Below are 24,994 nucleotides of genomic sequence, written 5' to 3' on the forward strand. Positions count from 1 at the left end.
ATCTCATGAATATTTTGAATGAGAGACAATTCAAAGAAATCATAGTCCCTTGATGACTCTGCTGGGTTGTCTGCTTTTAAAAATACCTCCTTCTTGAATTAGTCACCCCAGCGGAAACAGAAACCCCAGCCCCTCTGCTTGTCTGCCCCCATGTCTCATGGCCTTTCACCGCCTCCAGCAGCCTGTTCTCTTTGGCTGTCCCCACGTCCCTCTCAGCCCACCTTCAAGGCTCAGGCACACTCTGCCGGTCCCGATTCCAACAGCCCATGCCTCCATGTGCCTCAGTTGACCTAACCTCCCGGGTAAACCTTCCTCAGGGTCTGCCTCACCTCCCTGCTACCCACAGGGCTGTGGGGAGATCCCGGGACCAGGCTGGGAGGCAGGCGAAGGCCCTGGGATGCTACCAGCACCATAGAAATGACAGAAGGTACCAGAGAGAATGAGAAGCCAGAGGAGGAGCAGAGTTTGGGCTGATGAGGGATGTCAGGAGATTCCCTCTTGCCGGCCCCCTGGGGCCCACATCTGTGAGGAGACCCTGTCTGTCTCAAGAGCCAGGGCTGAGCACCGGGGGGCCACAGCCGTGCCCAGTGAGTGAGTAGACAGAACCGCTCAGGACACAGCTGACCAGTTTAACTCTCGTCCTAAAGTCAGTGTGAAAACCTAGATCCACACAAATGAAAACGAAAGTGAAGTCGCTCAGTCGTGTCCGACTCTCTGCGACCCCATGGACTGTAGCCCACCAGGCTTCTCCATCCATGGGATTTTCCAGCAAGAGTACTGGAGTTGGTTACCATTTCCTTCTCCAGGAGATCTTGCTGACCCAGGGATTAAACCCGGGTTTCCCACACAGGAAAGGCCAAATTTGGACAACTGGGAAATAATACACAAGAAACCCTTCAGGGTGGGATAAGGTTTTAAGAGATTTTATGGGAAAAATACATGAACAAAACAAACACCCCAGTTTGCTGATTGTTAACCAGGAATGAGAAATGGGAATGTTATTTCTCCCTCCCTCAGTGTGTGTGTGTGTCTATCTGTCTGTCCCTCCACACCATCTGTCCCTGCTAACCACATACATGGCCAATTATGGCTAATTCAAAATGCCTCCCCTACCCCCATGGCCATCCAGCCCAGAGCCCCTGCCTACTGGCCTGATTGCCATCTCAGTCCTTATCTCTGGGAGAGGGAGTCTGATTGGCTCAGCCCAGCCTCTGGCTTGATTCCTCTGGGTCAGAGGTCCACTCTTTGGGGTCAGAGGCCCACCCTGTTCTGGTCAGCTATGGCCAGGGGGGTAGGGGTGGTGGGACTCAGGGTCCTCCCCGTCCAGGGCTGAGGATGAAGCAAACACTGTAGAAAGGACTCCGGAGCAGGAAGAAGGAAGGATGGCTGCCTTCTGTACAAATCCCTGCTCCCCAGAACCATTTTGAGAAATTGGGTTGAGATAGAGATTTTCCCAACCAGAGATGCAAGTACCATCTTCATTCCCTTGCCAAGTGCTATAAACTGAGTATTAATGTCCTTCCAAGGTTCATATGTCAAAGCCCAAACCTGCAATGTAATGGCATTTGGAGACGAGGACTTTGGGAACTATTAGGGTTAATATTTATGGTTAATAAGTAATCCTAATATTAGGTAAGTATTAGGGTTTAGTAGGTCATGGGCGGGGGGACTCTTCTGATGGGGTTGTTGTTGTTGTTCAGTGGCTAAGTGGTGTCTGACTCTGTGACCCCGTGGACTGCGGCACGCCAGGCTACTCTGTCCTCCACTATCTCCTGGAGTTTGCTCAAACTCATGTCATTGAGCTGGTGATGCCATCCAGCCATCTCATCCTTTGTCGTCCCCTTCTCCTCCTGCCTTCAATCTTTCCCAGCATCAGGGTCTTTTCTAATGAGTCTGTTCTTCGCATCAGGCAGCCAAGCATTGATGCTTCAGCTTCAGCCTCAGTCTGATGGGGTCAGTAGCTTTATAAGAAGAGGAAGAATATAGTTTTCTCTCTCCTTCTCCCCCCTCACCACCATTTCTCTCACCCCTCTTCCTCTCTCTCTCTCTCTGTCTCTCCTTCTTCATGCACAACCCAGGAAAGGCCATGTGAGGATGTGTCAGGAAGGTGGCCATCTGCTGGCCAGGAAGAGGGCCCTCACCAAAACCCCAGAAACTGACCATCTTGATATAGGACTTCAGATTCCAGAACCGGTAGCAAACAAATTTCTGTTGTTTAAGCCTCAAGTCTATGGTATTTTGTTAAGGCAGCCCTGGCTGACTAAGACATCACCAGGTCTTGTCATTTTTAGCAGGCAGGCATTTTTATAACTCTTCTAGGATTTGGGTGGATACATGAGTTCACGGCAGCTCCACCATGCGAATGGCCCCACTGCTAGAATCCAACCGAGTCCCAGTGTAGGGAGGGCAGCTTTCTGAACATGAAGATCCCTGTCTGGTTACTGAGATGACATCGCCCACTTTCACACAGTCTATTTTGCACTGTGCCTGGGAGCTCGGTCGCCCTGGCCTGCCTCCCTCTGGCTGGTCCCCAGAACTTGGCCCACAGGAAGGCGGGAGCTTGCCAAGGGCGGTGGCCAACAGAGGCCACTCACCCCAGAAGGAGTGGCCCTGTCCCCAACTCACTCTCTCCTATTGCTCACAGCCTGTCCAATGGTGGGGGTGTGGGACAGAGGGTCAGTGTTCACGGAGTAGGTAAAAAATTCTCTTAGCAACAGGACAACCCTGCAGCAGCTGGCTCTCCCTTCACTTTGAGAAAGTAGGTTACACCCTGTCCTTCCCCCACCAGCTGAGAAGGGCTGCTGTCCCCGTGGTGCCGGGAGGGGATGGGACTCTCGGGAGCTGCCACCAGCCAGTCCCCAGAGATGAGGCATAGATTCCGCTCACTGGGACAGAGACAAGGCTCTCAGGGACCCTAGAGCTGTTTTGTTTTCAAAGTCCATACCTGTTTTTTTATGTTGACTATTATATCCATTTTATAATCTTGGAGTCTTTTTAACACCCAAATGTAAAAATGAGTTAAACAAGTGGCTCATTCATTTAGCTTGCAAAGAGTAAAAAGCACAGCCTGGGAGTATCATTCTGGATGTTGATGCCGTGCCAGGAGCCATAATCCCATTTAATTCTTGCAACTTTCAGTGCACAAATAAGAGACGCTTCCAGAAGGAAAGCAAAGCCAGAGGAAAAGCGAGCTCGTGTTTGGGATGACAGAGGATGTTAGGCAGTTTCCTCCTGCCAGCTCTCTGGGGCCCTGATTGAGGGGCCTCTGCTTTCTCACAGCCCGGAGCCCAGCATGGGACAGACACAGGTGTGAGCGGATGGAGCCCACCCAGGACGCCACTGGCCAGTTTCACTCTATGGGAGCCTGGAGAGCACCACTGCCCTCCAGATGGGGAGTTGAGGGTCAAGGATGTGTCAGGGGCCCATCCCTGGAGCCATGCCAGGACTCCGGAGGCCCTGAAGCTTCAGCCTTAGACTGCTCAACACTAGCTGGGGTGGAAGAAGTGAGCTGGAAGGGGCCACCATGAGAAGTCAGAAAATAGGCGACTGTGGGCCACAGCCACTTAGGGGAAGACACCCCCATACCTGGCTTGAATCTTTGCACCCAAACTGCCCAGGGCTCCCTGCAAAGCCTCCCCACATGGAAGGAGAGGGGTGCTAAAAAGACGTGAGTGCCTAAAGGAGCCTGCCGGCCCGGCCCCCCCAGACACCCCATGCCTCATGCCCTGCTCCGCGCTCTCTCCCTGGCCCTCTCTGACTTCCCACATGCTCCACCTCCCAGGGCACCTCTCCACCCTCTCCTGTGCTCACCCCCCTCCTCCCAGAGGCAGCAGGGTTCTGGGACCAGCAAGACCAGCGTTCAGATCCTGTCTCAGTCACTTCCCAGCTGCGCGACCTTGGACAAGTCACTGAGTTTCTCCAAGCTCCAAGATGCAACTAACAATGGTACCCTCCCTCCCCAGGGTTGTGTAGGAGGAGCAAATGAATCAAAGCGAAAGTGCTGGAAACAAAACGATGCCTGAGCTCCTCTGAGAGCAAGGACCTGTTGTCTGCAGCTCTGGGCATTTCCCCTCCAGAAGCGTCTCAGTTGTTGTTGGTCCAACTCTTTGTGACCCCACGAACTGTAGCATGCCAGGCCTTCCTGTCCACCACCATCTCCCGGAGTTCACTCAGACTCATGCCCACTGAGTCGATGTCTTAGTTCGGTCAGTATTTCCTGACCCAGGTCACCGCTATCCTCCTCAGACTTCAAGCCTGAGTCCTGAGCTCTTCAGAGACCAGGAAGGGGCGGCCTCAGTGACCAGGAGTCTCCTCCTACCCTGCAGGCGTGGCCCTTCCCCACCCCGGCAGGACTTGCGGCCGGGGGTCCACCTGTGGGGGACAGCACGGTGATTCCAGGAGGAGCCTCGGGCTATCAGATCCAGCACCTCTGGGAGTGAAGACCCTGGAAGTAGATGAGATCCCGAGAGAGGGGCAGCAGGAGAAGAGAAGGACTAGGAGGACATCGGGACGGGAGTGGACTCGACCCGTAAGCAGGGAGGGAGGCTGTGCTCTCGGGCCCTCGTCCACTCATGTCTCAAGTGAGGAGGAGGCCAGATGTTAGAGGGAAGACGGAGAAGACAGCCCTCACCTAAGGCCCCTCTGAGGCTGAGGCGGCCAGGGTCCAGTCAGCGGTGGCAGGGGTGGGCGAGGGAGTGAGCTGACCAGTGCTGTGTGTGGCCAGAGGCCGGGGCCTCCGGCCAGTGTCTGACCAGCTTATGGTCTGGAAATCTCCACTGTATCCACCCACGCCTTGAGGAGCCAGAAAGCCCTGGCTCGGGTGTGCCCAGCTCATAAATCCAGAGTCATGAACCACAGCAGTCCCCATCAGGAGCAGACAGGAGGGGGTCTTAATCCTCTCTCTCACCCTGGCTAACAACCAGTGACCCCTAAGGACGCCAGCTCTGGCCTCCACACTCTCCTGTCCCTCCCCAGGCTCTCTGGTTAGGCTTCCAGACGCAACAATGATGTCCTTTTCCAGGGCAAAATGGGCCTTGTCAAACTGGAGGGGTGGTTCTCCAGGTGTGGTCCCCACACCAGCCGCAGCAAACGCTGAGAACTTGTTGGAAACACAGATTCTCAGGCCCCACCCCCGACCTCCGGCGCCCGGAAGCTCCGGGGTGGAGCCCCCAGAATCTGTATTTAACTGTCCAGGTGACTCTGAGGCCCCTGCATCGTGAGAACCACAGAGCCCGGAGAGCCAAGTGTCCCCGCGATCAGGGCCCAGTGTCATGGGAAGAAGTCAGACGAGAGAGCGTTGTGAACGAGTCCATTCACACAAAGGACCGAAACTGGCAAAGCTAGTCCTTGCTGTTGGAAGTCAGAGACTCCCCTCGGGGGCTGGGGAGGAAACGGGAGAGAGTCTCAGAGGCCTGGGTGTGGTTACAGAGGTAAGCAGTCAGCCTCTATACTTAGAATACGGGCACTTTCTGTACTCTACTATACTTAGATTAAAAAAAATTTTTTTTTAATAGATGACAAGGTAAAATAGAAGCATCGCCTCCCATTTCGTTGTATAGCCTAGTAATTGGTTGAACTCACTTCGGGATGACCTAGGGTTCCGCTCCGGGTTACAGAGAATAAAACGTTGAGGGTTCTTTGATCCTCGGCCAATAAGGTTTTATGACTTCAACCTAAAACTGGCCTCAACGAAGACAGGATGGGCTGACTAATTAAAACCAGAGAGGAGCCGTAGGTCCACACACCTAAAACTGACACTGTCATCTTGGGTCAACGCAGCTGCTCCCATTTCGCCCCTGGTTTATAGGTAATATTTCCCGAGAACAAGCTGCTTCATTCAGTTACCTTCACAAACAGTTTATCTTGGAGGAGACACCAGGAAATCAGGTGGCACAAAGAGAGGCATTCTGTGGATGTTTGACTCTGGGTTGGGGTGGGGGCCGGGTTGGAAACCAGCAGAAGAATCTTGGCTTACCTGCCAAGGAATTTTCCAGGCAAGACACTTCAGGATGGTGGGGACAACCAGAGAATGCAGCTATGTGGCTCCGTGGCCTGTCTGCCTGTGGGCTGGAGGAGATTCAGAACAATGTTCTTTATGAGGATAATCTGGGCCCAGGAGGGACACTCCACTTCCTTTAAGGATGTCAGCTCTCCCCAGCCCCCTCCCCTGTTCTGCATGGGAAGCTAACAGACAACCGGGAGGCACCACCTCTGGGTATTTACTCCAGCTCAAGATAATCCCTCCAAATGTTTACCAAACATTCCATCAAAGGGAGGAGGGCCAGTCCAAGTCTCCTTCTGAAAGGCCACTAAAGTCTCCCCCAGGGCTTCCCTCCTGGTCCAGTGGTTAAGAATCTACCTGCCAGTGCAGAGGACACAGGTTCGATTCCTGGCCCAGGAAGATTCCACATGCCGCAGAGCAACTCAGCCCAAGAGCCACAGCTACTGCAGCCCGTGCACCTGGAGCCTGGGCTCCCCAACAAGAGAAACCACCACGGTGAGCAGCCCCTGCACCGCAGCCAGAGAGCAGCCCCCACTCGCTGCAACTAGAGAAAGCCTGAGTGCAGCCGCAAAGACCCAGCACAGCCCAAAATACAGAAACAAGTGTGAGAAGTGAAAAAGGATACCATAAAAACCCTTGAGGGAAATCCCTTAGTATTCAGAATTTCTCCTGAGGTCGATTTTTATCCCTGAATGAAGGAGAATGAGTCACTGACCCTTTCCTGTTTTAGTACCATACACTATCTCGATTACTGTTGCTTTGTAGTAACTTTTGAAATCGGAACATGTAAGTCCAACTTTACTCTTTTCCAAGATTGTTTTGGCATGGGTCCTTGAATTGCCACATAAATTTTAAAATCAGTTTATTAATTTCTGCAAAGAAGCCAGCTGGGATGTTGATTTGGAATGTGTTGAATATCTAGATCAGTTTGGGGAACCGTACTGCCTTAACAGGGGCTTCCCAGGAGGCGCCAAGTCAGGAGACATGAGACACAAGTTCGATTGTGAGTTGGGAAGATCCCCTGGAGGGGTGTTTGTGTGTGTGTGTGTGTGTGTGTGTGTGTGAGATGCTTATTCGTGTCCAGCTCTTTGCAACCCCATGGAGCGTGACCCACCAGGCTCCTCTGTCCTTGGAATTCTCCAGGCAAGAATACTGGAGTGGGTTGCCTCTCTAGGGGATCTTCCCAACCCAGGGACTGAACCCGGATCTCCTACATTGCAGACAGATTCTTTACTGTCTCAGCCACGAGGGAAGCCCTGGAGGAGAAAATGGCAACTCACTCCAGAATTCTTGCCTAGAAAATCTTGCCCTGGACAGAAGAGCCTGCCGGACAACAGCCTCTAGCGTCATCAAGAGTCAGACACGAGTGAAGCGATTTAGCACGCTCACACACACCACCTTAATATTGAATCTTCTCGTCCATGAAAATAGAATGTCTTTCCATTTATTTAGGTCTTCCTTAATTTCTTTCAACAATATTTTTAGTTTTCAGAATATAAATTTTTCACTGCTTTGTTAAATTTGTATTTTTTAATATTTTTGATCATATTATAAGTGACATTCTTTTTTAAAAAAATTTCATTTCTGGTATGTTCATTCCTACTGTGTAAAAATACAGTGTATTTTTGTATGTTGACCTTATATCATGAGATCTTGCTGAACTTATTCCCAAAAGTTTTCTTAGGGAATTCCTTCAGTTCAGTTCAGTTCAGTTGCTCAGTCATGTCCGGCTCTTTGCGACCCCATGAATTGCAGCACGCCAGGCCTCCCTGTCCATCACCAACTCCTGGAGTTCACTCAGATTCATGTTCATCGAGTCAGTGATGCCATCCAGCCATCTCATCCTCGGTCGTCGGTCATCCCCTTCTCCTCCTGCCCCCAATCCCTCCCAACATCAAAGTCTTTTCCAATGAGTCAACTCTTGGCATGAGGTGGCCAAAGTACTGGAGTTTCAGCTTCAGCATATTCCCTCCAAAGAAATCCCAGGGCTGATCTCCATTAGAATGGACTGTTTGGATCTCCTTGCAGTCCAAGGGACTCTCAAGAGTCTTCTCCAACCCCACTGTTCAAAAGGATTTTCTAAACCCATGATCATGTCATCTGCAAATAGAGTTTTATGCCTTCCTTTCCAATTTGAGTATCCTTTATTTATTTGTATTGACCGATTTCTCTGGTTCAAACCTCCAGTGCAATGTTGAACAGTAGTGGTAGGAGTGGGCATTCTTTTCTTCTGATTTATGAGAAAACATCCAGTCTTTAACAAGTGTGATATTAGATGTGGGGTTTTCATAGATGCCCTTTATCAAGTAGAGGAAATTTTCTTCTTTTATCTGTTTTGTTGGCTATTTTTATCATGAAGGATTACTGGATTTTGTCAAGTGCTAATTGATGCCAAATAATGGAGATATCATGTAGTTTTGTCCTTTGTTTCAGTGGTATAGTGTGTTATATTAATCAATATTTTTGTGTTAAAACAACTGTGCATTTCTGGGATAAATTCTACTTGGTTATGGTGTATAATCATTTTTATGTATCAGTTTGCTAGTCTTGCATTGAGGTCTCTTTCATTTATATTAATAAGAGATATTGGTGTATATTTTTCCTTTCTTGTGACATTTTTGTCTGGGTTTATAACCCCTCCATTTTTTGTATCTGTGATACCTCTTCTATAAAACACTTTAGTAGATAAGTACTCATTTCTGAGCTGGCATTCTGTTTCGTTGACGACTCCCTTATTCTATGACCATGCACCTTCTATTATTGCCACATTCTATGATATTTAGGAAAAGCGACTCTCTCTATTGCCTATATTTCTCAAAATTTGAGCTAATCTCGCCTATCTGCCAATCTTGCCTATGAGCTTCATTTTCACTTTATGAAAATATTCCAATGCAAGTTTTCAAATTGGAATTTGTTAGGTGGAATGGCACTAAAACTCTATATTAATGCGGTGAGAATTAACATGTTTTTAATTTTCCATTTTCCCATCCGAGAAAAACCAATGCTTTTCTTTAAAAAAAAAAAAAAGAAAACTCATACTTTTCTAAAGATGTCAGTTTCTTCCATTTCCCACATTTTTCCTTTACATAGGTATATTTATTTATGCAGTTATCCTACACTTTCTGATTTTGTTTCTACTGTGATTGGGAATTCACTATTGTCCTGTCCTTGACATGAAGTCAATCTATCCTATTCTGGCCCTGGGCTGAATTCTTTATAATTCCAATAGTTTCCATTGGTTCGTGGGGCTTTCTAGGCATTTATATCATCTGCAAATTGTAGTTTATTTCCTCTTCCTTTCTGACAACATTTGTTTTATGTCTCATTACTTTAGCTAAGCCCCCAAGAAACAAGTTAATAAAGATGAACATGGCATCCTGCCTTGACTTTTCAGCACCGCTGCATTCGAGACTTGCTTGGTGCCCTTTTTCATGATGACTTTTCCTTCTAGTCTTATTTCTGAAGGTTTTTTTCCTGGAGACTTGTGTATAATTGTGTTGCTAACCCACTGGTAAGCTATATTGTATTAAGACCGCCTATTGATTATGAAACTGCCTCTGTTCTATTAAATTACTCTGAGACTCTTTTAATTAGGGGATTGAAACAGCCCATTAACAGTTCATTCTTATTCTGTACTGGTTTCTTGAAGGTATAAACAGAAGACAGCTTCATTTTTCCCTGTTATGGCCACCGGCTGTCTTCTGTCCACACCCACCTGCTGCCGAGCAGGGCTCTCAGTGGCTTCCTGTCAGATGCCATAATTTCTCCACCCTTTGGTTTTTAGAATCGATACATTTCTGCATCTAAGATTCTGTCCTTCTCATTTGTTTTTTCTCAAAAGATTTATCTACTTAATTTTCGAATAGGTTAATACATTGACATAACCTGTAAAAATAAAAAAAAAAAATTAAATGGTATGTAAAATCTGCCTCCCTCCCAATCCCATTTTCCATTTGCCCAGGCTCCCTCCTCTAATAAAAGTACATGTGTATATGTAGCCATTGATACTAAGTTTTTCTAACTCCTGCCAGAAGTTTTCAGGTACATCCAAATAAACATAAATTTATTTTCCCCTTTTACACTGGGGAAAACATGATACTCTTCTACCCTTTTGTTTTCTTGAGATACCCTAGGATTCTTTCTTGATAAATACAACTGCATCTGATTCCACTGATGGAAATGTTTCAGTTCAGTTCAATCGCTCAGTCGTGTCTGACTCTTTGCGACCCGTGAATCGCAGCACACCAGGCCTCCCTGTCCATCACCAACTCCCAGAGTTCACTCAGACTCACATCCATCAAGTCCGTGATGCCATCCAGCCACCTCATCCTCTGTCGTCCCCTTCTCTTCCTGCTCCCAATCCCTCCCAGCATCAGAGTCTTTTCCAATGAGTCAGCTCTTCGCATGAGGTTGCCAAAGTACTGGAGCTTCAGCTTTAGCCTCATTCCCTCCAAAGAAATCCTAGCTCTGATCTCCTTCAGAATGGACTGGTTGGATCTCCTTGCAGTCCAAGGGACTCTCAAGAGTCTTCTCCAACACCACAGTTCAAAAGCATTAATTCTTTGGTGCTCAGCCTTCTTCATGGTCCAACTCTCACATCCATACATGACCACTGGAAAAACCATAGCCTTGACTAGATGGACCTTAGTCGGCAAAGTAATGTCTCTGCTTTTGAATATGCTGTCTAGGTTGGTCATAACTTTTCTTCCAAGGAGTAAGTGTCTTTTAATTTCATGGCTGCAGTCACCATCTGCAGTGATTTTGGAGCCCCCAGAAATAAAGTCTGACACTGTTTCCACTGTTTCCCCATCTATTTCCCATGAAGTGATGGGACCGGATGCCATGATCTTCGTTTTCTGAATGTTGAGCTTTAAGCCAACTTTTTCACTCTCCTCTTTCACTTTCAACAAGAGGCTTTTTAGTTCCTCTTCACTTTCTGCCATAAGAGTGGTGTCATCTGCATTATCTGAGGTTATTGATATTTCTCCCGGCGATCTTGATTCCAGCTTGTGCTTCTTCCAGTCCAGCGTTTCTCATGATGTACTCTGCATAGAAGTTAAATAAGCAGGGTGACAATATACAGCCTTGACGTACTCCTTTTCCTATTTGGAACCAGTCTGTTGTTCCATGTCCAGTTCTAACTGTTGCTTCCTGACCTGCACACAGATTTCTCAAGAGGCAGGTCAGGTGGTCTGGTATTTCCATCTCTTTCAGAATTTTCCATAGTTTATTGTGATCCACACAGTCACAGGCTTTGGCATAGTCAATAAAGCAGAAACAGATGTTTTTCTGGAACTCTCTTGCTTTTTCCATGATCCAGCGGATGTTGGCAATTTGATCTCTGTTTCCTCTGCCTTTTCTAAAACCAGCTTGAACATCAGGGAGTTCACGGTTCACGTATTGTTGAAGCCTGGCTTGGAGAATTTTGAGCATTACTTTACTAGCATGTGAGATGAGTGCAATTGTGTGGTAGTTTGAGCATTCTTTGGCATTGCCTTTCTTTGGGATTGGAATGAAAACTGACCTTTTTCAGTCCTGTGGCCACTGCTGAGTTTTCCAAATTTGCTGGAATACTGAGTGCAGCACTTTCACAGCATCATCTTTCAGGATTTGAAACAGCTCAACTGGAATTCCATCACCTTCACTAGCTTTGTTCATAGTGATGCTTTCAAAGGCCCACTTGACTTCACATTCCAAGATGTCTGGCTCTAGATTAGTGATCACATCATCATGATTATCTGGGTCATGAAGATCTTTTTTGTACAGTTCTTCTGTGTATTCTTGCCATGTCTTCTTACTATCTTCTGCTTCTGTTAGGTCCATATCTAATAGTGCACAATTGCACTCATCTTACACGCTAGTAAAGTAATGCTCAAAATTCTTCAAGCCAGGCCTCAGCAACACGTAAACTGCGAACTTCCAGATGTTCAAGCTGGTTTTAGAAAAGGCAGAGGAAACAGAGATCAAATTACCAACATCCGCTGGATCATGGAAAAAGCAAGAGAGTTCCAGAAAAACATCTGTTTCTGCTTTATTGACTATGCCAAAGACTTTGACTGTGTGGATCACAATAAACTGTGGAAAATTCTGAAAGAGATGGGAATACCATTACCACCTGACCTGCCTCTTGAGAAACCTATATGCAGGTCAGGAAGCAACAGTTAGAACTGGACAGGGAACAACAGACTGGTTCCAAATAGGAAAAGGAGTACGTCAAGGCTGTATATTGTCATCCTGCTTATTTAACTTCTATGCAGAGTACATCATGAGAAACACTGGGCTGGAGGAAGCACAGGCTGGAATCAAGATTGCTGGGAGAAATATCAATAACCTCAGATATGCAGATGACACCACCCTTATGGCAGAAAGTGAAGAGGAACTAAAAAGCCTCTTGTTGAAAGTGAAAGAGGAGAGTGAAAAAGTTGGCTTAAAGCTCAACATTCAGAAAACGAAGATCATGGCATCTGGTCCCATCACTTCATGGCAAATAGATGGAGAAATAGTGGAAACAGTGCCAGACCTTATTTCTGGGGGCTCCAAAATCACTGCAGATGGTGATTGCAGCCATGAAATTAAAAGACGCTTATTCCTTGGAAGGAAAGTTATGACCAACCGGCTGTTGCTGCTGCTAAGTCGCTTCAGTCGTGTCCGACTCTGTGTGACCCCATAGACGGCAGCCCTCCAGGCTCCTGTGTCCCTGGGATTCTCCAGGCAAGAACACTGGAGTGGGTTGCCATTGCCTTCTCCAAAGCATGAAAGTGAAAAGTGAAAGTGAAGTCACTCAGTTGTGTCCGACTCTTCTGGACCCCATGGACTGCAGCCCACCAGGCTCCTCCGTCCATGGGATTTTCCAGGCAAGAGTACTGGAGTGGGGTGCCATCGCCTTCTCCATGACCAACCTAGACAGCCTATTAGAAAGCAGAGACATTACTTTGCCAACAAAGGTCCATCTAGTCAAGGCTATGGTTTTTCCAGTGGTCATGTATGGATGTGAGAGTTGGACTATAAAGAAAGCTGAGCACCGAAGAATTGATGCTTTTGAACTGTGGTGTTGGAGAAGACTCTTGAGAGTCCCTTGGACTGCAAGGAGATCCAACCAGTCCATCCTAAAGGAGATCAGTCCTGGGTGTTCATCGGAAGGACTGATGCTGAAGCTGAAACTCCAATACTTTGGCCACCTCATGTGAAGTGTTGACTCATTGGAAAAGTCCCTGATGCTGGGAGGGACTGGGGACAGGAGGAGAAGGGGACAACAGAGGATGAGGTGGCTGGATGGCATCACTGACTTGATGGACATGAGTTTGTGTAAACTCCGGGAGTTGGTGATGGACAGGGAGGCCTGGCGTGCTGCGATTCATGGCGTCGCAGAGTTGAACACGACTGAGCAACTGAAATGAACTGAACTGAACCAAACTGAACAGTGTGATCAGTTCCTGATTAAAACTGTAGCAAATTCAATCTGTTTCTCCCAGACAAAGCTACACTGAGTCGCTAGTACACAGGCCACTTCCCACATCTGCAAGTGGATCCATAGAGCAAATTCCTGCAGATGGAATTGCTGGGTTAAAACATATATGCTTTTTACCTTGATAGAGGGTTCCAAACTGCCTTCATTGGGATGGAATCAAGGTAAAATCCTACCAGTGACAATTCGGGAGGGAGATGCCTCTGGTTCTTCAGCTTCACCAATCACTTTTCAAAGTTTTGATTCTTTGCTAATGTAATAGGTGCAAAAAAAAAAAAAATTCTCAGTGTGGTTTGGAGTTCCTCTCTTCTTATGAGGCATGGGGTTGAAAATCTCTCATGGATTGTTAAGGATTCATATTTTCTGTGAGCTATCTCTTCATATCCTTTGCCCATTTCAACCATGTTCATGTTTTCCAAAGTTTAAACTCACACTGTTCAAAGTTTCTTTGCCTTTCTTCTAGCACAGGCTAGACTGTTGGGATGGGAGATGGGAGATGGGGGATGGGAGATGGGAGATGGGGGTGGGAGACCTGGTCTAGAGCCACCTCAACACCCTCCTTCCTTCCTAGGGATGGAGGAGGGAGCAGGGGCAACCCCCTCTCATTGTGGTGGCTTCTCTTGTTGCAGAGCAAGGGTTCTAGGGCATGGGTTTCAGTAGCTGCAGCATGCTGGTTCAATAGTTGCAGCTCACAGGCTCTAGAGCTCTGGCTCATTAGTTGTGGCACATGGATTTAGTTGCCCCTCAGCATGAGTGATCTTCCTGGATTCCTTCCAGGGATCAAACCAGTGTTCCCTGCATTGGCAGGTAGATTCTTATTCTCTGTGCCACCAGGGAAGTCCTTCCTCTTGTCCTATAAAGGTAGGATTCCTGGGGGGAGGCATACCTCCTTCAGTAATCCCTCATGGGGGCTGGCTGGCTGATGCAAGCTACAGCAGAAATTTCAGTAGAACTAAGCCCTGTTTGGCCTTAGCAGCAGTCCCAGAGCAAGAGGGAAAATCCTGCTCTACACCTTGAGATGCTTCCTTCAGCTTGTCTTATGCTTCTCCTCTACACGCATGCACGCGTGCCTGCTCAGTCGCTTCAGTCACGTCCAGCTCTTTGCAACCCTATGGACCATAGCCCACCGGACTCCTCTGTCCACGGGATTCTCCAGGGAAGAATACTGGAGCAGGTTGCTATATCCTCCTCCAGAGGATCTTCCCAACCCAAGGATCAAATCTGCATCTCTTATGTCTCCTGCATTGGCAGGTGGGTTCTTTACCACTAGCGCCACCTGGGAAGCCCCACTGAAGTGTGAGGACCTCCAAATATTGAACTCCTAACTATTGTACTTGAAGCTCTTTAGTTCTTTGAGGAGCTGCTTTAGAAATTCCAATGTCTGCAACTTTTCTACAAATCTAAAGTAAAAGGTTTAATTTTTTTAACTTCCATTACCTGAAGTTTCTCTGCCCTCCTATGAGCCTACCACAACCTACAGGAGACACCCGCATCCTTCCATCTGGCTTTTCTTCCTCCTTTGCCCACAGTGACACAGCTCCATGGTGCTTTGACCTCTTCTCCCTTATGTTTGTCACTAACCATTTTTTTTCCAACAAGCATATTAGGTTTGGTTTTTTAGCCTCTGACTTTCTCCTCCCTCATGTTGCAGGTTATGTGTAATGTGGATGGGTGGATGGATGGATGGATGGATGATAGATCGATTGATCTTATGGAAAAACCTAAATGAACTTTTTGGCCAGTCCATCTATATAGGTAGACAGATGGATAGTTGGATAGATAGGCAGATGGATAAATGGATGGATAGCTAGATGGATGGATGGATAGGTCGGTGGATGGATGGATGATGGATAGATAGGTGGGTGGAAGGATAGATGGATAGACAGATGGATAGACAGATGGTAGATAGCTAGGTAATGGATGGATAGATGGATAGAGTTGCATTCATGTCGATGTTCCACCATTCTCTGGCATCTAAGTACTGTCCTGTGAAAAAGAAATGCCTTTACCCTCTCTATACCACTGTCTCGGTCCCAGGTTTAAAATTAATTCCACTGAATTCTGTTGCATTATTGGGAAAAGGAGTGCTGTGCACACTTGATCTATCGCCGTCCACTTTATCCTGCAAAGGAATTTTGTCCCTGTGTCTAACCCACTTCTGTCTTGCGTGTGTGTCCCAGGCTACTAGGATGCAATGCTGAAGGAGGCTCAGCGGGAAGCATGTAGTCCCAGAGAAACGCAGCAGCCTCATGGCCTTGAGAACATCCCTTATCTTCCTGTATTCTATTGTTCTCACTTCTAAAGAGACAGTTAGGATTAGAAACTGTTATTGTTAAGTTGTTGTTCAAGGAATTGTCACTGTAATTCGTATTCAGCCTTCCAGGGTACTCTGGTAGGCTCAGCGCAGGTCACAAAGGGCCATTTCCAAGTCAGTCCAGCTTCCTGCCAAATGTGTCTTCTCTTTGATCTCAGGCCTAATGTCTCCTTCAAAGTCCTGCTTTCTTTCCCAGTGTATCACTTCAACAATCTGCAAGGAGAACCAAGGTTCATCTCTGTTTTTCTCCCTCTTGAGCCAAAGGCAAGTCAACAAATCCAGTTTGGAAGCTCTGCCTCCCGTCATCCCCAGGCTCCTCCCTAGCTTCCTCCAGGCCTCTGCACAAACTTGGTCTAGAGAGGCCCTCCAACTGAACCTGAGCCCTCCTGCCCCACTGTGCCTGTCCCCTCTCCCCTCCCTCTCCGCTCCCTTATAGTCTATACACTCAACTTTCCAATTCACCTTGGTCTGGGTCTTACAAGGACCCCGCCCCTCCTGAAGCCAAGCCAGCCCCCCAGCAGGGCCACAGACAGCCGGAGCTTCACCCCATGTGCAGAGCCCATGGGTGTCTGGACCTTACCCCAACTCCCCTTCTCCCGCTGCCTTTCTGATCTTGCCCCTCCCCCACTGCCTGTTCCCCACTTTCTGAATTTCCGCTTCAGATTCTCCGAGGCTCCTGTTCTCTTGGGTCTCCCATTCCCTTCCTCTCCTTTGTTCCCACTGAGAACACCAAGACACTCCCAGTGGCATCTCCTCCAGGCTCTGGGGCAGCAGCGGTCTTCCCTGTGGTCAACTGCTTTTCAACAATTTCTGCAGCCGTCACGTGTTACACGTGTGATTCTCACAGTGAAGGTCATCCCAACGGCAGAGCAGCTCCCGGGGCAACTTTCCTCCATGCTGAGGCTTTCCTCCCAAGCCAGAAACTTCACGCTTTTTCATCTGGTGTGCCCAGAATCTTCCTCACTAGCTTTCCTTCTTTGCCCCAGGGGAGGGAAAGAGAGAGAGAGAAAAGGAAAGAAAGGGAGAAAGAGAGAAAGAAAGAAACAAAGAAGGAAGGAAGAAAGAGAAGAAAAGAAAAAGGTCTTTGTCATTTATAGCTCAAGGCAAATACTGCTGCTTACCTGGGAGGAGTCTTAGGCGCCAACTCAATTCTAGGACAGGAATGAAATGATGCCGGTGAGCTGGGTTGAGCCAGCCTGCCTCCTCCTTAGGGCCCCAACTTGCCTGCCCCTGAGTCAGTGCATTCAGGCCCTATCTGCTGTCATGTCAAGTCACAGCTAAGGGGCCTTCATTCTCCCACCCCTTTCAGGTCACAATCCCCCCGATAGCTATCATATCCTAGGGTTGCAGTGCCCTGGAGCCTCCCTGGAGATGAAGGCAGTCTTCAGTGTGGTCCTGTTGAGCCTTTTCCCCAAGTGTTCCTGCCTGAAGCTACCAGGGTCTCCCCTTGCTTAACCCCTGCTTGGCTGAGCCCGAGCCCAAGGCCCTGGCCCTAGACCCTGACCTTGAGCTACCCTCCAGGATGTTCCGATTGGCATGAGAATGAAGCTCCCTGACTCAGGTCTCCCTGTGACCTGTTCACCACAACCCTTCCTGGCAAAACACCTCACACTGCTCCTGTCCATCACTGCCTCCCTGCCCTACAGTCCTTACTCCCTCCTGTGGCCCCCATTAGCTACAGGAAGGCATAGCCAGGTCTTACTGGGCCACCCCAGCACCTAGAAGGCCTGTTCAGAGCAGGTGCCCAGGGCTCTCTTCTAGAGCCCACACGTGCTTCACGCCCTGGCCCCTGGAGGACACTTTCTCCATATCCTCTTGTTTTCCACCACCCCTTCACCCCAGCACTTCTTTCCTTTGTAAGAAGCAGAAGGGGACATCAAAGGGACAGCAACTGCTTCAGTCCTCTCCCTGACCTCTCCCCTTCTTTCATCGCAGCCCTGCTGTCCAGCAGGACTTCTTATCAGCAGCAATGCCTCCCAGACCTGCCCAAAGCGAAGGGCAGCTTGGGGCCCGCTCACTCCCACATCTGTTGAGGATGCTGTGGTTTTGCTCAAGGCTGGTCCTCAGACTCACAGCATTGGCATCCTGAGTCCCGCCCTGGACCTCCTGAGTCAGAATCTGCATCTTTAGAGCCCCTACACATGAATGCCTGAGAAGCCCTCGTCTAGGAGACGCATATCCTAGAGCCCACCATGGCATCATCCGGCCCCCCTCCAGCAGCTGTCTTGCATTATCACAGCTGGGCTTGTGGGCAGCTCACCCATGCCCCTCTTCATCACCTACTCCCGTGAGTCCTCACCTCCCAGGCAACTGACTCATGCAAGGAGGCCCCCTGGCCCTCAGCCCAGTGCTCGGAGGTCTATTGGTCGCCCTTGGCTCATGTGCCAGCAGCCACACAGCTAGCAAGAAGAGAGGACCCACCTCCAGCCAGTCCTTACAACAGCATCTTCTGACCCCATCACAGGTTCCCCCAACGAAGTCAGACAGATGTGCTGTGATCCTTGCTGTACCATTTACCAGCTGCGCAATCCTGGGCAAGTGACCAAAGCTGCAGTTTCCTTATCTATGAAATGATGCTAATGATCACCGCCACTTCACAGAAGGAACGCAACCATTCGTTTGTTGTTGTAAGCAGCACGTGTTTACAGCATGCTGTTGTGTCCAGGCACCAGGAACAGCAGTGAGCAAAACAGGCCGAGTCCTGCCCGTCTGGAGCTTCTTAAGGGGGGAGTGTGGGCTGACATGGAACAGATGTGTGGACGCTGCACCAGCAGGTGCCAGACGTAGGCAACACGGCACCCATGCTCACAAGGGAGTGAGCTAATTAATGAATGGATGCTATGCGGTTTTGCCATAAGGGCCCCCTTCCAATCACAAAGCCACCCCCCGCACTTCCACCCTGAAGCCACCTGGAACAGGAAGGTATGGGCCTTAAAGCTACTGGGAGTTTAAGAAAAATAATCGAAGACAGGGGAGGGCTGTCGGGCTTTCCAGCATGTAATGGATAAGGAAGAAGTGTAGCAATTATAAAAACATTGCGAAGCTAGAACACATCTGCCTGAAGTAGGCAGTAATTGAGGTGGACTCAGAACCGTTTTTTCTAGGTTTCACAAATTATGTGTTTGCATGTGTACATGTGTCCATGGTGTCTTAAGGATGGAACACATTTTTTTAGGCTTTCAGAGCTCCCTCATATAAAGATAATGATAGGGACATTTGGGAACATTCTCCAGGGTTCCTATCACCATGAGGTTCTCTCTGAGGGCTCTCTGAGTCTCCCCGGATCACAGAATTTGAAATCTAGCTACAGTGAAAGTGTTAGGCGCTCAGTTGTGTCTGACTCTCTGCAACCCCATGAACTATAGAGTCCATCAGGCTCCTCTGGGATTCTTCAGGCCAGAACACTAGAGTGGGTTGCCATTCCTGTCTCCAGGGGATCTTCCCAACCCAGGGATCAAACCTGGTTCTCCTGTTTTGCAGGCAGATTCTTAATTATCTGAGCCACCAAGGAAACCCTGAGGCTTGGCTAAAGAGACCCCAAGAACACCCATTCAACCCCATGTTTCCCGGACAGGAAACTGAGGCCCTGACTTGCCCCATGTAAGTAGGTGATTACAAGCAGCAGGATATGGAGATTCAAACCTAAGTTTCTGACTGCCAGCAGAGAGCCCTTCATGATATATTGTATTAGCTTCCACGAATTCTTAACACTGGCGATCGTTACTGATAGAACTGGGCTGTGTGGCGAATGCACCACACCAGCCAAAGGAAGCCAGACACCAAAGGCTGCAGTTCCATCGACACAATAGTCATGAAAAGGCCAACAGGGGAGGAGATGCAGGTCAGTGGTCTCTGGGGGCCAGGGGCGGGGGAAGGGCTGGCTATCATGGCACACGTGAATTTCAGGGTGACCGAATGTCCTGTGTCTCCACTGTGGTTACATGCACTGTCTGTGTCTGTCAGAACTCAGAACCACACAGTTAACAAACCCAGTTCAGAGACCTCCTCAGACTGGCCCCAGCACATTCTTCACTCCTGCATTACCTGCCCAGGGGATGCCGCCCACTTACTGCCTCCGATCAACTCTAAGCTAAGAACAGCCTCAGGATGGAAGTGTCTAGGCCCTGGGCCTGGGGGGCATAGGTCAGAGTCACTGAGTCCTAAAGTCCCAACAGTCTCTGTCTGGACTCCTCCAGTGACCCAAGAATTCACGGCCACCTTCAGACAGCTCTGAAATCCACAGCTGAATTCTGTCCTTGCCTGTGGTCCTCATTCCAGCTCCTTCTGTCCCGGGCCTCAGAGGGCTTAGCTGTAACGACCTTGTCCCTCAGGGGGCTCCTCTGCTCGCCCACTCAGCCCCTTTGTGGAGGGCAGGTCCTCACCAGAGCATAGAGCAGGGGTTCCCGCTCACCTGGCCGGGACAGAACCATCCCATCCTCTTCCCTTCTATGTCATTGTCCGAGAACAGCTGAACTTTCTTTATAGTTACATCTTGCTGACTTGAGGGCCTCCCACGTAGCTCAGTCTGTAAAGAATCTGCCTGCAATGCGGGAGACCTGGGTTTGATTCCTGGGTTGGGAAGATCCCCTGGAGAAGGAAATGGCAACTTCTTCCAGTATTCTTGACTGGAGAATCCCATGGACAGAGGAGCCTGGTGGGCTATACAGTCCATGCGGTTGTGAGAGTCAGACATGACTCAGCAACTAAACCACCCTTGCTGACTCAGGTTAAACCTGCTTTCAGTGCAGATCACCCAACCTGCCCACCAGCTGTGGGTTCCTTGCTGTGTCTGTAATAAACGATGCCCTCCCAGGTGCCAGCACCTAAATGTGACCTCTTAGCCACTGCTGTCTCCTCTCTGGCTACCTGAAATTGCAGCCAGGGACTTCCCTGGTGGCTCAGTGATAAATAACCTGCCTGCAGGGGACACAGTTTCAATCCCCGGTCTGGGAAGATCCCAGAGCAACTAAGCCCAGAAGCCGCAACTGCTGAGCCTGGCTCTAGAGCCTGTGCTTGACTGCAAGAGAAGCCGCTGCAGTGAGAAGCCTGGCACCGTAATGAAGAGTACCCCCCACTCAACACAACTAGAGAAAGCCCACACGCGGCAACCAACCAAGACCCGGCACCGCCAAAAATAAACAATTTTTTTTAATGCAGCCAGACTCTCCAAGGGACTCCTGGCTTAGCCAGCAGTACAGCAGCTGTCCAGTCGCTCCCACAGTGCACACGCGGCATTTATGGATCAGAGACCTGGATGCTGGGACCATGGTGGTCTTGCTGGGGCTGCATAGCTGATCTTGACAGTGAAGGAACTCCCGCTGCCCCCAGCTGAGCTTCCTTAGGGCAGGATCCCATCTTAACACTTGTCAGTCTTTAACACCATAGTGCTCCGGTCTCTGGGCTGATTCTTCGTGTGTGTGTGTGTGTGTGTGTGTGTGTGCGCGCGCGCGCGTACGCATGCGGGCGCTCTGTTGTGTTCAACTCTTTGTGACCCCATGGACTGTGGCCCACCAGGCTTCTCTGTCCGTGGGATTCTCCAGGCAAGAATACTGGAGTGGGTTGCCATGCCCTCCTCCAGGGGATCTTCCCGACCCAGGGGTCAAATCCGAGTCTCTGGCACTTCCTGCATTGGCAGGCAGTCTCTTTACCACTGCGCCACCCGGGAAGCCCGTTGTCACCCTAGAAGGAGGTAACGGTTCTATTACTCCAACTGAGGGGGTAACCTTGGGATCAGGGAGGCCTTGTGCTTCCTGCAGCTGCTGGACAACCTCATCTTATCAGAGAGGCCACTAAGCCACCAACCAGACTTGGCTCCCAGTGGACAGCAAGAGGTTTGCTCTTGCAGGGTTCAGACTTCCCATCTCTAAATTTACTGTCTCGGGATCTGTCACTCGCTGACAGCCCTTCCTATTCTTCCCACAGCTCGCTGTTTTTTGGGTCCATACATCTTCCTTTCCTCCCCACACCAGTTTTGCTACACTGTCTTGAATTATTCAGCAAATGTTTACTTGCAAGTTAGCTCCACAAGCCACTTTCAGCATTTTCCCCATAAGTGCAGCTTCTGAGTAGAATGAACAAACCTCAATTATAAAATGAGACATGAATGCCTCTAAATTGCGGTGGCTAAACTGCTAATTTTCGTTGACAAAGATGTGGTTCGCCAGGATGCACAGATTATTGCAAATTTCATCAACTGAATGGGAGCAGAATTCCATGTTCCACATGGCAATTTCAGCCTGATGACCCTGACGGAAAACTGGTCTCTTTATCTCCTAGAGCACTCGAGACCAGGGACGTTGGAGGAGAGTTACTGATCTCTAGTCATCCTGCCGAGAAACAATCAGACTTATTTCAATGGAGACCAGGGACTCTGAGGACTTGGAGAAGCCACAGGAGAAATCAGTGAGTGGTTCATGGGCAGCTGATGAGCCGGCCAGTGTGAGACCTGAGGTCCTCTCAAAAGCGAGAATGCCCCATGCCGACCAGGAGGCGCAAGACAAAGCATCCCATACCAAGCCAATCCAGAGAAACTCCATCTTCAATCGCGCCATGAGACTCCGAAGCAGAGGCAAAGCCAGAGACACTTCTGAGGGGAAAGCCGGCCACCCATCAGGTTAGTAACGGGCACGGCGGTCACAGCTGCTGGTTAATATCCAGCTGGAGTCAGTGGAGCTAAAAGGCCCCTATTAAATGAAAGGAGAATAAAAGGCATCGAGAATGATCAAGGACAGGTCCAATAAGGTGGAACTTTCTGAAGCCATTATCCAAAGAATTCAAATTCCCCCAATAAGATGATGCAGATACTACAGGAGGAAGTGTTGACCAAATGATCCAATAAGACTGGCTTCTATTTAAATGAGATGTCTTGTTCCAGGGCTCAGTACACCCCCGGATTCCATGCCTTCTAGGAGGGAGCCTTGGTGCTGTCTATGTGTACGGATGTCCAGGAACATGAGTTTCCTGGGTGGTGAGAGTCTATCCTGTTCTCCATTGATAGCCAGAGAGTTTCAGAGAGTTTCTTTTGCCCTGAAAATGTGTGAGATTAATACCTTGGGATTAATGCTGGGAAAGATTGAGGGCAGGAGAAGAAGGTGGCAACAGTGGATGAGATGGTTGGATGGCATCACCAACTCAGTGGACATGAGTTTGAGCAAACTCCAGGAGATAGTGAAGGACAGGGAAGCCTGGTGTGCTGCCATCCCTGGGGTCACAAAGAGTTGGACATGACAGTGGCTGAACAACAATACCTTGGGAATAGCTTTACAGCAGGATCCCTTCATTTTTAAAAAATTTTTTGGCCTCGCTGCATGACAAATGGGATCCTAGTTCCAAGAGTTCCCAGAGCAGGGATCCAACCTGAGACCCCTACTTTGGAAGCATGGGGTTTTAACCACTGGACCCCCAGGGAAATCCCTTTCCCTTAATCTTTTAAACCACTTCCTGGCACATTTTATCTAGCATATTCAAAGCATATTTGAAAGCATATTGTTCAAAGCATATTTGTTGAGTAGAAATAAGTCCAGAAACACTTACAAATGGGGTTTGTCAGAGCTGAGCCCCCTCTGCCAGTGGCTGGCCTAGGGGCTGGGTGGACAGCGTGCTGGGGTTGTAGAGAGGGTGAGAGTTTCTTAGCTTCTGGGAGACAGACAGCACGCTGCCCTGCGTGTGCTGGGGAGACCTTAACTCGTTCCAAAACTTGCGCTAAAATCTGTCGAGTAGCCTTTTGCCACATGTCAAACCACCCTTAAAACACAGAGACGGAATTAATGATGTTTATTATTTCTCTTGATTCTGGGGGTTGATTGGATGGCTCCTGGCTCCGGGCCACTTTGACCTCTGCATGGACTGGCGGCTCAGCTGGGATTAGGTCAAGGACAGCCTCTCGGGCCACTAGGGAGCTGGTTGGTCCTTGTGGTCGCTGGCCCTCCAGCCGGCTAGCTCGGCTTGTCCACGAGGTGGCAGGTTCCCAGAGAGCAGGAGCAGAAGCCACCAGGTCTTAAGACCCAGGCCAGAGACCAACAGTCGCTTCCACCACAGTCTATGGCCCACACAGCTCACAAGGCCAGTCCTGAAGAAAGCAGATGGAGAAACTGACTCCACTGCTCGATGGAAGGAGCAGCAAAGGAAGTGTGGTGGTCTGCCATGGACCACAAACAGAACCGTGTGCTGAGTACCCCGCCAAGCAAGAGCAATACGGGGATGGGAAGACCGTGGCCATGGGAGGAGGGTGGCTGATACACTACACTACTCTCTCAACTTTAGTATATGTTTGAAAATTTCCTAAGAGTTAAAAGCAGGGACTTCCCTGGCGGTCCCGTGGTTAAGGATCTGCCTTGCAGTGCAGGGGATGTGGGTTCGATCCACAGTTGGGGAACAAAGATCGCACGTGCCACGGAGCTAGTGAGCCCGTGTGCCACAGCCAGAGCATCCAGGAACTGCAGCAAGGACCCTGAGTGCTGCAGCTAGGATCACAGGCAGCCACAGAAATAAATAAAATTTTTAAAATAATTAAAAGCACATACTCACATACAAAGAAGTGGGAGTCTCCTCCCTTTGAGAAAAACCACAGTACTGTAACGATGTCATTTTATTGCAAGCAATGAGTCAACGTCTACAAGAGAGGCAAAGGCAAAGAACTAGACCCTTGCCCACAAAGACGGTATTTTAGGGGAGCCTTGAGGGTTGCATTAAGACATGGCCAGAAACAACAGCAGCTAACTTGTTTGAGCACTTGTAGGTACTCAGTGGCTGAGGTAGGCAGGCATTTCAATGTGGTTCCTACCATACCCATTTTACTGATTAAAAAAAAAATAACTGAGACCCAGAGAGATTGAGTCACTTATCCCAGATCATGCAGCTAGTGACAATATGGCTTGAGCCAGAGTTCACCTTCTTCTGGTTCCAGAACCTGAGCAGAGAAGAGGGTTAGAGAAGCTCTGTCCAACAGAAACACAGTAAAAGCCCCATAAGTCATTTAAATTTCTGTAATATTAAAAAGTAAAGAAATGACTAAAATTGGTTTTAACAATGCATTTTATTTAACCCAATACATCCAAAATACCATCACTTTATCATGTAGTCAATAATCAGTATAAAAATTAGTAATGAGATATTTTATATTCCTTTTTTCCACTGTTGTGAAAATCTGTTGAGTATTTTATTCTTACAATCTCTCTCAATTTGCATACTAAATTTTCACCGGAAATTCTCGATC

At 48.8% G+C, this 24,994-nt stretch overlaps 1 protein-coding gene across 5 annotated transcripts in view; it reads left to right on the top strand.

The window, feature by feature from the left end:
- NGEF (neuronal guanine nucleotide exchange factor) overlaps positions 1–24,994 on the top strand; it is a 127,296-nt gene that overhangs the window by 10,883 nt on the left and 91,419 nt on the right. For 2 of the 5 annotated variants that reach the window (XM_069585153.1, XM_069585129.1), the window contains one exon: positions 22,057–22,393. In XM_069585153.1, the coding sequence (XP_069441254.1) occupies positions 22,135–22,393 (259 nt within the window). In that variant the 5' untranslated portion in view covers positions 22,057–22,134. Of the gene's footprint in view, positions 1–18,244; positions 18,703–19,260; positions 19,381–22,056; positions 22,394–24,994 lie in introns of all 5 variants that reach the window. The other 3 variants (XM_069585136.1, XM_069585144.1, XM_069585162.1) reach the window with 3 other exon arrangements.

Source organism: Ovis canadensis, chromosome 1 (assembly GCF_042477335.2).
Source record: "Ovis canadensis isolate MfBH-ARS-UI-01 breed Bighorn chromosome 1, ARS-UI_OviCan_v2, whole genome shotgun sequence".
Lineage (NCBI taxonomy): Eukaryota > Metazoa > Chordata > Mammalia > Artiodactyla > Bovidae > Ovis > Ovis canadensis.